This window comes from Vulpes lagopus, chromosome 18, assembly GCF_018345385.1.
Source record: "Vulpes lagopus strain Blue_001 chromosome 18, ASM1834538v1, whole genome shotgun sequence".
Lineage (NCBI taxonomy): Eukaryota > Metazoa > Chordata > Mammalia > Carnivora > Canidae > Vulpes > Vulpes lagopus.
This window is the reverse complement of record NC_054841.1, coordinates 47,634,576-47,650,266: the sequence shown is the minus strand read 5'-3', so window position 1 is coordinate 47,650,266 and position 15,691 is coordinate 47,634,576. Positions and strand designations below refer to the sequence as shown.

The following is a 15,691-nucleotide window of genomic DNA, read 5'->3' as shown; positions in this document are numbered from 1 at the left end:
TGAACACCAATAAAAAATAAATTTATTATTAACAAAAAAAAAAGAATGGAGGGATGGAGGGATGATGAATAAGTACATCAACCAACCAGTGGGGACCCTGCAAGAACCACTAGGGCAGCCTCCCATGAGATGGGGATTCTGACTGACCCAACACTCTGCACCTATATCCAAGGTAAGAGCAATAATGATGGTCAATTCTCCACCCCTTGTCATGGGGGGAAGCAGCATTTATAAAATATAAAAGATGTGGGATAGTGCAAAACAGACAGAGACCCAGAAAGTGCTCTGAGATACCTTTAATTTCCCCTGATACTGAACAGACCAGGGACGATAGACTGACTGTTGCTCTCTAGAGGGAAAGGAACTTCTGCCTGAGGAGTCAGGGGCTGCTACTCTGCCTATTTCTGCACACAGGTACTGTTCAGGAGGGAGAACTGGGAAAACCATGGTCTGACATCCACAATAAAGGTGCAGTCCACAAAAAAGGAAAAAAAGCAATCATGAGATTAGAACAGTTTAACACATGGAGAGCACTTAGCACGAAGGACTGAGTAGGAGTTCAAGGTGCATGTAAAACTACAAATTATGAAAAGCAAAAAGAAACAGTGGCCTAGGGCAGGATTTGAGGAGCTCAAGGCTCCACCAGAATGACAGGCAGGGGTTGCTGAATGTACATATGTGGGACAGAGGCTCCTGAGAGGGTGCCTGTTGGGACCATAGCTTGCCCTCCAGGGGTCCTGCCAGTACCCATAACACTGCCTGGATGCCCCTGCCCCCATGAGCTCTGAGGGAGCTTGCAGACTGCCCACTGAGGGTCCAGCTGCTGCAAACCCATCTGGAGGGGTGGCTGCCCCTCAGGCTAGAATTCCCCACTGAGGGCATTGTCCTGACTCAGGTTCATGCCCAGGGTCCAATTCCCCTAGATAAGATCATCTTATAGATAATGACACAAGAAGGTCCTTACACAGGCCAGCTGTGAGCACAGCACTCAGCTGGCTGCTCTGCTGGGAGCAGCTCTGTTGGTCTAGAATAACGACATTCTCCCTCAGTGGGGAACCCTGGGACCTGGAAGGAGAGAAGTCAGGACTGTCTCTCTGTCCCATTATCATCCCTGACAACTTCCCTAAGCCTCTTCCCATCAACCCTCCTTTATATGATTGCTCATCATATTCTCAAACCTTTTTCTCTCATGGGCCTTCTTGCAAGGGGCAGTTGTCCAGATCTTCATCCTGTTTTGCACAAATGGTTTGTCCCAACTCCAATTCCATTAAATATATCATGGTAAACTTCTGTTAAGAAAAATTGTAGGAACTTCAGTGAAATACTTTGCATTAATACGAAAAACAGAGAACCAAAAGGAAAACAGGCAACAACTGTGAATGTATGTATGTAAATGCATAAGGACATTTGTATGATGTCTCTTATTTTTCTTATTTTTAAATTGATTTATCATTTCACCTTTTCCTCTTAAGTCTCTATTTTTCTTTCAAAAAAAGATATTCCTAAATGCACCTGAAGCATGTAGTAGGGTCTTCCCTGTGGCGCTGCTCCTGACGACCTGTACCTGCTAGTCACATCCACACATGAATACACAGGAGATAAGGTGGTAAGAGGCTCATAGGACCAAAGGAGTCTTCTCAGGCTACAGCAACACTGATGGCACCACTGATTTCTCAGTCATAGCCTGGGCAGCATTGGCCAGACACAAGGTGAACATACCAGTGAGTCTTCCTCTAGAGGGCAGGGTAACACGGGTGTGGTAATCTACTGATTAGCCATTGGAGCTGGCCATTCCTTTCAGGGCAACATCTAGATGGGGGTGTAGGGGGCTTTGGGGGCTGGGAATGCTTGCCTCTTCATGTGGGAGCTGACTACCCAGAAGGGCTCTTCTTGCTAAAGCTCATTTGGATATTTATAGAGCAGATGCTGTTCTACATCTTTGTTAAGCTTCTATCAGAGGTTATTAAAAGTTACTATTTCATCTCGTTAAATAGAAGTGCATGAAAACTCAAGAACTCAAACATAGAAATGTTACCAGAAATCACCATAGGGAGGAACCTGTCTCTCACTGGACTGACCTGGAATTATCTAGAAGGCTGGCTTCATTTGGGGCTCAATTCCTGAAACAGACACATGATACCCACTCATGCCCCAATGCACACCAACAACATACTCTCAAACACACATGTGCACACGGAGTCATGCACCCCCCAGCCTCACTTGCATAGTCACTGGACCAGGACACGGTGGCTGGGAGCACAGGCATACTACCCATGCCCAAGGAGCTCCTGTGGCCTCCAGGTGTCCAGGTCTGGCTGCCGTTCAAGGAAGAGGCAGAGAGTCAGAAAATGGGAGAGACTGAGGGAAGCCCGTGGGCACTGTGCAAGGAAGGGCCCACACCCAGTGTCCTCAGGAGTGTGGTGCAGATGTGAGACCCTCCCTACCAGGGCCCACCAGGCATGCTGCCTGGCTCAGGATCGTTCATGCAAGGACCAGAATCTTGGCATGGACAGAATGAGGTCTGGATAGCAGTTTGTATTCTGTTCAAAGAAAGTACAATGTGATAAGAATAAACAACAGTGGGAAAGATTTGCCCAACAGAGGCTAAGGACTCCCACATTTTCATCAGGCCCAACTTCTTCCCTACTCTTAAGGCTCTATACTCCACAGCCTTCTTCTGCATAAGCTGTTTCTGGAATCCTAAATGCAATGTGTCTTGCCCAGATCTGTTCATGTCTCCTCCAACCTTGCTATGTTGTCTTTTCAATTGATAGAGTCACTGCACACCCATGTGTTCTGGGAAAACACTAGGGGTCTGTCCCATGTCTGTACACCCTCACACCAGTGCACCCCCATCAACCTCCAGCAGATTCAGAAGCCAGCACTTCTTCCCAGTGACCAGGATACTGTCCCCCTGCATCCTAGTCTCAGCCTGACATGGGCCTTTGAGCCCTGAATGACTTCCTTCCTTCCATGGATCTTCATATCTCTAAGGATAACATCTCAGATTTTCACCTGGGGCCCTAAAGGTGTCTCCAGCCCCACCTCCCCCTGCACTCCTTCCTCTCTGCATCTCCTTTTCTGCAACTCCCATCTACAGAACTTCAGGTTGTCTGCACAGATACACTTTGCTTGTCCCCATCCAGGGTTCTTTCTGGAGCTGCCTGCCCTTCTCATCCCCAACCTCCATGTGACTGGATTTTTCCAGGAGTACCCACCATTGAGATGCCTTCTCTGACCAACCCCCATGCTCTCGGCCTCCCCTTGTCCCTGGGCCCCCACACCTACCTCTTTTCCCCAGCCTTCCACTATTCCACTCATGAACTCCAGGGCTGTCGACCTGTCCTCACCAGAACACAGCCCAACGGGAACATGTCCCAATCTGTCTTCTCTACTGCCTCCTGCTCAGCCCTGGATCCACAGTGCTTCATGAAGCTTAACTGAGCATCACAGATCAGCCTTTGTGATGCCTTTCCTTCTTGGGCTTGTGTTTACCAGCTACCCCTTCTCTTAGTCCTTCTCATTTCTCATCTGTCCCTGCTGCTCTGGCTTGTCCCAGCTACCTCACTGGTGGCTGTTCTTCCCTCCCTCACTATGCAGCTGGATCTCTGCCTTCCATGCTTGCTTTCTGCTCAACTTCTTTCCATCTCTCCTCTGTTATTCAGGAGCCTTGCTCATGAAGGAAACAAATCAGGAACTTGAAACATTTCTAATGAAATCTTATAACTTTTTAAATAATATTTGCAAAATTAAAACATCCATTGATCTTTCTTGCAGATCAAGGACCCACCCACTCCCAAGTGTGGTCTCAGGGCAAACATGGAGCCACATGGAGTGAGGACACACTACTCACCTTGTGCTGGCTTCGCCGCACCCACAGCAGCTTATATGCATACTCATCTGGGTAGACTTGGTTGAAATGAAATACTGCAAACTCAACACACAGGGTGAAGTAATTTGATCTCCTACTAATGTCCACAAAGCTGGGACTGCAAATATGAGGCATCAGCACAATGAGCCCCAGAAGCAGGGATGCCTTCAGGAGCATGCTGTCTGGTGTCAGCCCTGGAGGCCAGCAACACATGGGTGGCAGGGTGACAGCTGGTGCGGGGACACTCTCCAAAGCTCTGCATCCCATACAGCCACTCAAGGAGTCCCTGGGATGTTAGCCAATGCTCTGTCTAGCTCCTCCCTTTCACTGCCTGCCTTGTCCCTCCTATCATCTCTAACAGAAGGCAGAGCAAAGATTTACAATTTCCACCCCTTTGTTCCACATGCCTTGGACCGAGGGACATGCAATGCAATATGTTCTGTTTCCAGGGCTGCTTCCCCCTACCCCAGCGCAGCCCTAATAAGCTCCAAAAAAAGTCCTTAACCCATCTCCCTTGTTCTCACAGCCACGTATCCTACAGCTGCCAAGTCACAGGAACTCTTAGGAACACCAGTGGGCCCTGAGTCCTGGGGAGTTGAGGTATAAACCAGGTCTACCTATGACGGCAGCTCACAAACTCTGGGGGCATCAGGAAGGCACAGGAAAGAGCCACCATTGGAACTGCATTATCATCCTTTGTACCACCATTGGCACCTGTTGACCTACCTGTCATGAGGACTCGCTGTGCTTGGCAGTGGGGAGAGAAGTTTCTAATGTCCTAGGGTGAGTGGAGAAAATGCCCAGGACAAAGTGGGTATCAGCCCAGGGCAGGGCTCTGCTAGAATAGGCATGGATGACAGCCATGTGCATGAGAGGGGTCAGGGACTGGGAAAGAAAGGTGTTTCACAGCCCTAACCAACATGCATTTCCATGCACCACTACCACTTTGTCTTTTTAAAGATTTTTTGTTTGTTTGTTTATTCCTGAGAGACAGACACAGAGAGAGACAGAGACATAGGCAGAAGGAGAAGAAGTATCCACACAGGAAGCTTGATGCAGGACTCGATCCTGGGACCCCAAGATCACACCCTGAGCCAAAGACAGACACTCAACCGCTGAGACACCCAGGCATCCCAGATCTACCACTTTGAAATCCCATGGCTTTTGCCATCTCATTGCGTTAGGCTTTTCTGGAAGGAACCACGGTACCTGTGAGTGTCCCCACCTAGCCTCTGTATGAGGCAACGGAAGTGAGTGGACCAAGAATGTATGATGCTGCCCAGGTACATGAGGGGACACTCTGAAAGGGAAGGATTTTCCTACCTTGGACATGGAATAAACAGACACCTGCACATTGATGAAAAGGTGTACGGCCAGGGCCACAGCTGTTCAGACAGGCCATAAGTACAGACCGGGGCTACCCCAGAAAGAGATGGGAGTATGGCCAGATGTCAGATACCCTAGTGACCATCTTCACTGTTGCACATCAGTAAACAGCTGGTGACATGGGTGTCTAAGAACAATCATGATGAGGACTACACAAATTGTCTACAAGTGCATCTGATCCTGAGTGTTTCCTCTCCTGAGGAGCTCAGGTCCCCACATGGCTGATTATTCCTCCCCCCGCCCAGCAGCAAGATGACAAGAGTGGTCACTGTCATCTTTCAGGACCTGCAAGATCTATAACAAGGCCTCTTTTTCGCTACTGACATGGGTTGTGACTGCCTCACTTCTAGATTGCATTGTCAGGGATCACCAATTTGGGGAGGCCTGTCAATGAACCAGCTGTTGGATTTCTTGACTCTCTCTATGAATCTGTTTCTTCTTTCCTTTGTTTATGCTTTTTTTAAACATAATTTCCTTCCATTTTTGACAGAGACTGTGATTATCGGTTATCTTCATGACCACTCTCTACTGGTGCCTGTATGGACTGTCACTTCCTTAAAGCTGAAACTCATTCAAATTGGCAAAGAAGTCAGACTCTCACTCTTTGCAGATGACATGATACTCTATTGGAAAACCCAAAAAACTTCACCCTAAAATTGATAGAACTCATACAGGAATTTGGCAACATGGCAGGATAGAACAATCAATGCACACAAATCAGTTGCATTTTGATACACTAACAATGAGACAGAAGAAAGAGAAATTAAGGAATTGATCCCATTTACAACTCCATCAAAAAACCAGAAGAAGATACCTAGGAATAAACTCAACCAAAGAGGTAAAGGATCTGTACACTAAAAACTACAGAACACTTAGGAAAGAAATTGAGAGGGAATCCCTGAGTGGCTCAGTGGTTTGGCACCAGCCTTTGGCCTAGGGTGTGATCCTGGAGTCCTGGGATCGAGTCCCACATTGGGCTTTCTGCATGGGGTCTGCTTCTCCCTCTGCCTCTCTCTCTCTCTCTCTCTCTCTCTCTCTGGCTCTCATGAATAAATAAATAAAATCTGTTTTTAAGAAAAGGAAAGAAATTTAGAAAGACACGAGATAGAAAAGCATTCCATGCTCATGGATTGGGAGAATAAATATCGTGACAGTGTCTATGCTACCCAGAGCAATCTACACACTCAATGAAATCTCTGTCAAAAAACCATCAACATTTTTCACCAAGCTGGAACAAATAATCCTAAAATTTGTATGCAACTAGAAAAGGCCTTGAATAGCCAGAGGAATATTCAAAAAGAAAACCAAATCTGGAGACATCACAATGCTGGATTTCAAGCTGTACTACAAAGCTGTGGTCATTGAGACAGTATGGTACTGGCACAAAAACAGACACATAGATTAAATGGAACAGAAGAGAGAACCCAAAAATAGATCCTCAACTCTATGGTCAACTAATCTTCAATTAAACAGGAAAGAATATCCAATGGAAAAAAGACAGTCTCTTCAACAAATGGTGATGGACAGCCACATGCAGAAGAATGAAACTAGACCGTTCTCTTACACCAGACACAAAGATAAACTCAAAATGGATGAAAGAACTAAATGTGAAACAGGAATCCATCAAAATCCTAGAGGAGGACACAGACAGCAACATTTTTGACCTGAGCCTCAGCAACTTCTTGCAAGACATGCCTCTAAAGGCAAAAGAAACAAAAGCAAAAATGAACTATTGGGACTTCATCAAGATAAAGAGCTTCTGCACAGCAAAGAAAACAGTCCACAAAACTAAAGGAAACCTATGGAATGGGAGAAGATATTTACAAGTGACATGCCAGATAAAGGGCTAGTATCCAAGATCTATAAAGAACTTACTAAACTCAATACCCCAAAAAACAAACAATCCAGTCAAGAATTGGGCAGGAGAAATGAACAGACATTTCTCCATAGAAAACCTATGCATGGCCAACAAGCACATGAGGAAATATTCCGTGTCACTTGCCATCAAGGAAATACAAATCAAAACCACAATGAGATACCACCTCACACCAGTGAGAATGGGGAAAATTAACAAGGCAGGAAACAAAAGGTGTTGGAGAGGATGTGGAGAAGGGGGAACACTCTTGCACTGCTGGAGGGAATTTGAACTGGTGCAGCCATTCTGGAAAACTGTATGGAGGTTCCTCAAAGAGTTAAAAATAGAACTACCCTATGACCCAGCAATTGCACTACTGGGAATTTACCTCAAAGATACAGATGTAGTGAAATGAAGGGGCACCCGCACCCCAATGTCCATAGCAGCAATGTCCACAGTAGCCAAACTGTAGAAGGAGCCATGATGTCCTTCAATAGATGAATGGATAAAGAAGATATGGTGTATATATACAATGGAATATTATTCAGCCATCAGAGAGGATGGATACTTACCACTTACATCAATGTGGATGGAACTGGAGGGTATTATGCTGAGTGAAATGAGTCAATTGGAGAAGGAAAATCATCATATGGCTTCACTCATATGTAAATATAAGAAATAGTGCAGAGGGCCATAAGGGAATGGAGGGAAAACTGAATGGGAAAAAATCACAGAGGAAGACAAACCATGAAAGACTCTTAACTCTGGGAAAAAAACTGAGGGTTGGTGGAGGGGAGGTGGATGTGTGGGGGATGGGGTAACTGAATGATGGGTATTAAGGATGGCACGTGATGTGATGAGCTCTAGGTGTTATACTCAACTGATGAATAATTGAACACTACATCTGAAACTAATGTACTCTATGTTGACTAATTTAATTTTAAATTTAAAAAGAATTTAAAAACATCTTTACAAAAAAAAAAAGCTGAAACTCAGCAGCACGATGTATACTTTCACGTTGTATGTTTTAATCACTTCCTTTGATCATAAACCCTAACCTGAATTGAGATTACTTGTGTTATATTAAAGTGTGTTTCTGACTCAAAAACCATTTTTCTCCTTAATGTCAATCTAAAAATCACGGCCAGAGATCTTGTTCCATACGATATCAGTTCTTTCAAATTCATTGAGATTCTTTATGGATCAAAATATGTTCAGTTTGGATCAATATTCTATATGTTCCATAGTTGATGGTGAATATTCTTTTTTTTTAAGTTCAATTTGCCAACATATAGTATAATACCCACTGCTCATCACATCATGAATATTCTATATAATTGTTATTAATTTATTAAAATAACACTTAAGTGGAGCACAGGGTGATGCATGATAAATCTAAGTTCAACAAAGGACCGTGGGGGAAACTGAAATAGAGAAGCTATCACTCATAGGTCCTGGGGGAAGTACTCAGCAACTAAAGGGGCCACAGGATCTGCTTGCTGGGTGAAGTGCTTTGGGGTTCTTGAGATAGAGCCAGATTGGCCAACTCAACCCCAAAGAGCAGGATTCTGGTAAACCTCATGAGGGTCTTATCTAAGGACACATAAGAGAAGGTCCTGGAAAGAAGAGGAGACTGTTGCTCACCAGGGTTGCAGGGTAAGTCACATTGGGTGCTTCTGTTTGTTTGTAACTCTAAAAGATGCTACACATGCTTGTGCTTATATGAGAGGCTAGTGTCAATCTTAGAACCCTGGAGGCCTCCTGACCATACAAAGTAGATACCAAGGCAGCTACTATGGAGTAGCTTAGCTAAAATCCCAACAATAATCAAGTATTGAGAGTGGAGGCAAGATGGCAGAAGAGTAGGGGTCCTCAACTCATCTGGTCCCACAAACTTACCTAGATAACTTTCAAAACATCCTGAACACCTACAAATTCAACCTGAGATGAATGATGAGAACAGCTGGAACACTACAGAGAGAAAAGTTTCTGCTTCTGGGAAGGTAAGGTAGGAAGGTAAAAAAAAAAAAAAAAACATCAAGTGGGGGAGGGGAACCCATGACGAGCCAGGAGAAAGCGGAGCTTCAAAAGCCTCTGGGGCACAAAAGCCCAGCCCTGGACTAACGGGAACTTTAAAAATCTGCACCTGAGTTTTTCCTGATGGAAAAGTGCTTAGCAGGGAAATAGGGCAGAATTGCTGGAGGGGCAGTGAGGCCTCAAGATTCCTGCAGACACCATAAGAGGAGGGGCTCCAAGGGGAAAGCTCACTTGAAACCATGGTCTTGATCTCAGTAAAGGGCTGGAGTGCCACAGTCCTCCGGGGCATTTGGGAGAAGCGAACTGGTTACGTGCACTGGCTCCCGAGCTCCCTTTACCCTAGAGCCCGGCAACAGACGGAGGTGGCTGTACACCATTCCCTTCAGGAAAGGCAGTCCCTGGGAGTGAGGGTCCAGTGGCACAGGGCCCTGCATCCGAGAGCAACAAAGGAGACAAAGCCAACTATCCTCCATTCCCCCTGGGACAGGTGGAAGCAGGGAGGGCACAAGACAGTGAGAACTCTCCTGTCACTGGGCGCCCCCAAACTGTGCAGATCAGCACACCCATGCCTGCCCCCAGGAGCATCTAGGCCAGTGCCGACAGGGAGACTATGGTTAGTTACAGGACAGGGAGCTAGATTCCAGAGCTGGAAATCTGGCCGCTGCTATTTTTTTCTCTCTTCTTTTCACCTTGCACCTGGGAGAGCTGGGGCCTCTAGGAAACAAAGGCTTCACAGGATAAACAGCTCACACTGAGCCCAGCACCTGGCAGAGGGCGGGACATCTGCCCCAAGCACAGACACCCTCAGCTCAGCAGACCCCTCCCCCAGAGGAACTGCTGGAAGAACAAGGAGAAAGCAAGTTTACTGAACAAGCAACACTGGAAAGCTCCAGGACAAGGGAAAATAGTATATAGAACTAGATAGAGTGTTTTCTTTCTTTTTTGTTTTTAATACAACTTGTTTTTATATCAGGTTAAAACTTTCCAATATTAAAAAAAAAAAAAAAACTTTCCAATATTTATTCTCTTGACCCCCCTTCACTATGATATTTTATCAACTCTTCATTTTTAAGCTTTTTCTTTTTTGATTTTCATATTTCTACAATTACATGTCTTAGATATATTTTTCACTTCTGGATTCCTTTCAACAAATTCAATTTAATTTTGGTAGATAGACAATATATGAGTTTTTGGTTTTTGTTGTTTTTTTTTTTCTGTCTTGTTTTGTTTTACAGTGGTAGAAATTACTGCCTTCTAACAAACGACCAAAATATACCCAGAACCAAGTGGAACACCGTGTTGGTTAATTCGAAGAGACTATACTCTCCCTTCCTTACCATTTTGTCCCCCTCTTTTATCTTGTTTATATTTTTGTGGTCGATGTTGAGACTTATATAAGTATTGCTGGTTTATATAAATTTGGGATTAAGCATCTTTTAACATGCAGAACAAAATACACTCAACCAAGAGGATTACCCTCTAGGTTCCCTATGGGAAACTATATTCTCCCTCCACCACCACTTCCTCACCACCACCATCACCCTTTTCCTTTCTTTTCTTTTCTTTTCTTTTTCTTCTTCTTTGTTTTTGGTTTTTTTATTTTTACTATTTTGCTTTCAATTTTGTTTTTCATTTTAGTGGTCCTTTCGTTTTATTTTGTTCTGTTCTTATTTTTCTTTTATTTTCTGGTCTCTGACCTCTTCAGAATCATCTAGGGTGTATCTCAACTAAGTCCTGGTTTATTTTTTAAAAGATTATGTTTATTTATTCATGAGAGACACAGAGAGGGAGGCAGAGACACAGGCAGAGGAAGAAGTAAGAAAGCCCAATTGGGACTCAATCCCGGATCCCAGGATCACGCTCTGAGCCAAAAGCATACACTTAATCACTGAGCCACCCAGGTGTCCCCATGGTTGATATCTTTGACACAGCTCATTCATACAGCCACTCTGCATGGGACAAAATGACTAGAAGGAAGAATTCACCACAAAATAAAGAACTAGAAGCAATACTCTCGGCCACAAAGTTACTGAATGGGGATTTAAATACAATGTCAGAAATTCAATTCAATAGTAAAATTATAAAATTACTGGTGGCTCTGGAAAAAAAGCATAAAGGACTCTAGAGATTCTCTTACTGCAGAATTGAGATCTAATCTGGCTGAAATTAAATTTTTTTTAACTGAGATGCAATCCAGGAGAGTCCTTGTGGGCTCTTGTTTTCCTCTTTTTTCCTTGGTTTCCTTCCTTTCCATCAACTTGTCTTCTATGTCACCCACTCTCTTTTCCACCTGATTAACCCTAACAGTTTCTAACTGTTATCCAGTTTGGATCACATCTCAGTAAAAATATTTTTTGTTTCTTTTTTTTATAATAAATTTATTTTTTATTTTATAATAAATTTATTTTTTATTGGTGTTCAATTTGCCAACATACAGAATAACACCCAGCGCTCATCCCATCAAGTGCCCCTCTCAGTGCCCATTACCCATTCACCCCCACTCCCCACCCTCCTCCCCTTCCACCACCCCTAGTTCGTTTCCCAGAGTTAGGAGTCTTTATGTTCTGTCTCCCTTTCTGATATTTCCCACACATTTCTTCTCCCTTCCCTTTTATTCCCTTTCACTATTATTTATATTCTCCAAATGAATGAGACCATATAATGTTTGCCCTTCTCCGATTGACTTACTTCACTCAGCATAATACCCTCCAGTTCCATCATTTTTTAATTTCAGCCTGGACTACATGGATTTCACTGATATATACAAAACTTTCCCTCGGAATGCAACTGAATACACATTCTTCTCAAGCGCACATGGAACTTTCTCCAGAATAGACCACATACTGGGTCACAAATCAGGTCTCAACCAATACCAAAAGATTGGGCTTGTCCCCTGCATATTTTCAGACTACAATGCTTTGAAACCAGAACTCAATCACAACAAGAAAATTGGAAGAAACTCAAACACGTGGAAAAAACAGGTTAACAAGCATCCTGCTAAAAGATGAGTGGGTCAACCAGGAAATTAGAGAAGAATTAAAAAGATTCATGAAAACTCATGAAAATGAAAAGAGAACTGTTCAAAATCTTTAGGATACAGCAAAAGCAGTCCTAAGAGGTAAATACATTGCAATACAAGCATCCCTCAAAAAATTGGAAAAAACTCAAATACATAAGCTAACTGTTAGGTTTTTTAGTAACTAAATGGAAATGAGACCGCCAAGGCAAGCGAGGGTCCAAGAACAGATTTTATTGCAGGCACCCTGGGGCGAGGTTCCACGACTCACGGGGGGGAAGAGTGAGTTGGGGAAGTCGCGCCAAGACAAGGTGGTAGGGGGTTTACATAACGTTGTAAGGCAGAACGGTTTATTGGTCGGCTCATATGCAAAGGAAGGATTGCAATCCAACCAGTCAGAGTGACCCTCACTATGCAAAGGGAGGATTGCAATTCGGCCAAAGGTGACTTCCTCCTCTGGGGTTTGAAGGGCATTGGGTTCAGCTGGGGAAGTCCAAAGGAGAGGTCTAAGGGTCTGCGTCAAGCTGTCAGCAGGTCATTGGTCCATTGATGTCCCAAGTGGAGGTGGTGACAGGAACCTCAGCCATTTTGGGGTATCTGCCATCTTGAGGAGTTTCCCTTCCCGCCTGGCCCCAACACTAACCTCTCACCTATTCAAGATTTTTTTTTTATTATTCCATTTCTTCCTCTCAATGGCTTTATTTTTAAAAAGATTTATTTATTCATGAGAGACACAGACTGAGAGAAAGAGGCAGAGACACAGGCAGAGAGAGAAGCAGGTTTTTTGCAGGGAGCCCAATGCAGAACTTGATCCCAGATCTCGGGATCACGACCTGAGCCGAAGGCAGGCGCCCAACTGCTGAGTCACCCAGGCATCCTTCAATGGCTTTATTTACTCCTATTTTACTCTTCTTTTAGTGGTACCTTTAGCAATTGTGAAAAGCATCATTATTTGTATCTATTGTAAATTAGTACTTTTACCATTTCAAGGATGGTGGAAAGACCTTAAAACATTATTACTCTTAACTCTCTGCCTGCCTTGTGTGTTATTGTTGTCATGTGTTTAAATTCTATAAATAAAAGCCCATCAAAAAATATAATTGTCTTAAATAAATTGGATTTTTAAACAACATATTTACCTTCTGCTCTGCATCAATATTTCAACATTCTTTTCACTAGTTTTGCTTCCAATCCCCTGAAGAACTCTTAAGGATTTGTTTTTGGTTGGGTCTTGATAACACATCTTTTAGTTAATTTGTTCTTTTTTTTTCTTCAAAAAATGTCTTCTCACTAAACAAATATACTTCCATGGGAGCCTGTGTCCTAGAGGTTCAGCCAATTTCCAACCCCCCCTTCCCTCTCTATGTCCTTCAAGCATGGCTAATATATGAATTTTAAGACTATAAATTATCCTCTGTGCCCAGCTTTAGCTGCATCTCAGAAGTCTAACTATGCCATATGCTCATTATCTTTCAATTCAAACTATTTTCTAATCTCCTATATGATTTCATCTCTAACTCTTGGCTTATTTAGAAATATACTACGAAATTTACTGGCATCTAGAGTTTTTCGAATTAAGTTTTTATTGCAATTGTCTACTGTGAACAGAAAACATACTCAACCTTCTTGATCTTTAAAATTTTTTGAGATTCCTTTCTTTTTTGATGGTCTGAGAATGTTTCTATTTTACCTTCATTTTTGAAGAAACATTTTGCTAGCTATAGAATTCTAAGTAGTTCTTTCATTTCAGTTCTTTAAAGATTTGAAGTGGCACTTCCTAAAGTTGGTATATTTTCATTTGACTTTTACAGGCAGGATGTGGCCATTCATGGTCTCAGCTGAAATCCTGGGATATGTGCTACAGCTCTTTTTCTCGGTAGGTGCTGAACTCCACGTTTTGTCTCCCATTTGAGGCAAAGAAACACCTCTTCTCCAGGGCACTGAAAATCACATTGGGGTGCAGGTGTCTCAGTTTTTCACTGCATCTGTATCGTTGGAGTAAATACCCAGTAGTGCAAGTGCTAGGTCATAGGGTTGCTCTATTTTTAACACCCAATTGTTTATAGCAGCAATGTCCACAATAGCTAAACTGTGCAAGGAGCCCTGGTGTCCATAGAAAGATGAATGGATAAAGCCCAATCTTTTGGTATTGGTTGAGACCTGATTTGTGACCCAGTATGTGGTCTATTCTGGAGAAAGTTCCATGTGTGCTTGAGAAGAATGTGTATTCAGTCGTGTTCAGAGGGAAAGTTTTGTATATATCTGTGAAATCCATCTGGTCCAGTGTACCATTTAAAGCCTTTGTTTCTTTGGTGATGTTGTGTTTAGAATACCTGTCATTTAAAAAAAAAAAAAAAAGTATACCTGTCATTTGCACAAAATGCCACGTTGAAGTCTCCTACTATTATTGCATTATCTTTACTTTGGTTATTAATTTATTGATATACTTGGCAGTTTACGCATTAGGGGCATAAATAATATTCATGATCGTTAGATCTTCTTGTTGGATAGACCCTTTAAGTATGATATAGTGTCCCTCTTCATCTCTTATTACAGTTTTTGGTATTAAGTCAAATTTATCTGATATGAGGATTGCTACCCCTGTTTTCTTTTGAGAACCACTTGAATTGTAAATGGTTCTCCAACCTTTTATTTTCAGGCTGGAGGTATCCTTAGGTCTAAAATGAGTCTCTTGTTAACAGCAAATAAATGGGTCTTGCTTTTTTATCCAGTCTGAAAACCTGCGTCTTATGATAGGATCATTTAGCCCATTCACATTCAGAGTTATTACTGAAAGATATGAATTTAGTATCATCAAAAAACCCATTAAGTCCCTGTTTTGTGGGTTATTTCTTTGGGTGTCCTTTTTCTTTTACAGAGTCCCCCTTAATATTTCTTGCAGAGCTGGTTTGGTGGTCACATATTCTTTCACTTTCTATCCTTGAAGCTCCTTATCTCTCCTTCTATTCTGAATGAGAGCCTTGCTGGATAAAGTATTCTTGGCTGCATGCTCTTCTCATTTAGGACCCTGAATATATCCTGCCAGCCCTTTCTGGCCTGCCAGGTCTCTGTGGAGTGGTCTGCTGTTAATCTGATATTTCTCCCCATATATGTTAAGAATCTCTTGTCTCTTGTTGCTTTAAGGATTTTATCTTTATCTTTGGAATTTGTAAGTTTCACTATTAAATGTGGTGGTGTTGAAAGGTTTTTATTGATTCTGTGAGTGGACCTCTCTATCTCCTGGATCTGAATGCCCATTTCCCTCCCTAAATTAGGGAAGTTCTCACCTATGGTTTGTTCAAATCGGTCCCTCTTGGCTTTTCTGGAACCTCAATTATATGTAGACTCTTCCTTCTGAGGCTGTCATTTATTTCCCTTAACCTGTCCTCATGATCTTTTAATTGTTTTTCTCTTTTTTTCCTCAGCTTCCTTCCTTGCCATCAACTTGTATTCTATGTCACTCACTTTTTTCCACCTCATTATCCCTCGTCGTTAGGAGCTCCAGTTTGGATTGCATCTCATTTAA

The 15,691-nt window shown here is 42.9% G+C and overlaps 1 protein-coding gene across 1 annotated transcript; it reads right to left on the bottom strand.

Annotated features, from left to right (window-relative positions):
* Positions 1-398: 398 nt before the first annotated feature.
* On the bottom strand, positions 399-4,048 carry LOC121477885 (probable cystatin-15). The gene is given in 3 exon segments (XM_041732409.1): positions 399-479; positions 1,179-1,289; positions 3,854-4,048. Coding segments are annotated over 3 exon segments (387 nt in total).
* Between the last annotated feature and the right edge of the window lie 11,643 nt (positions 4,049-15,691).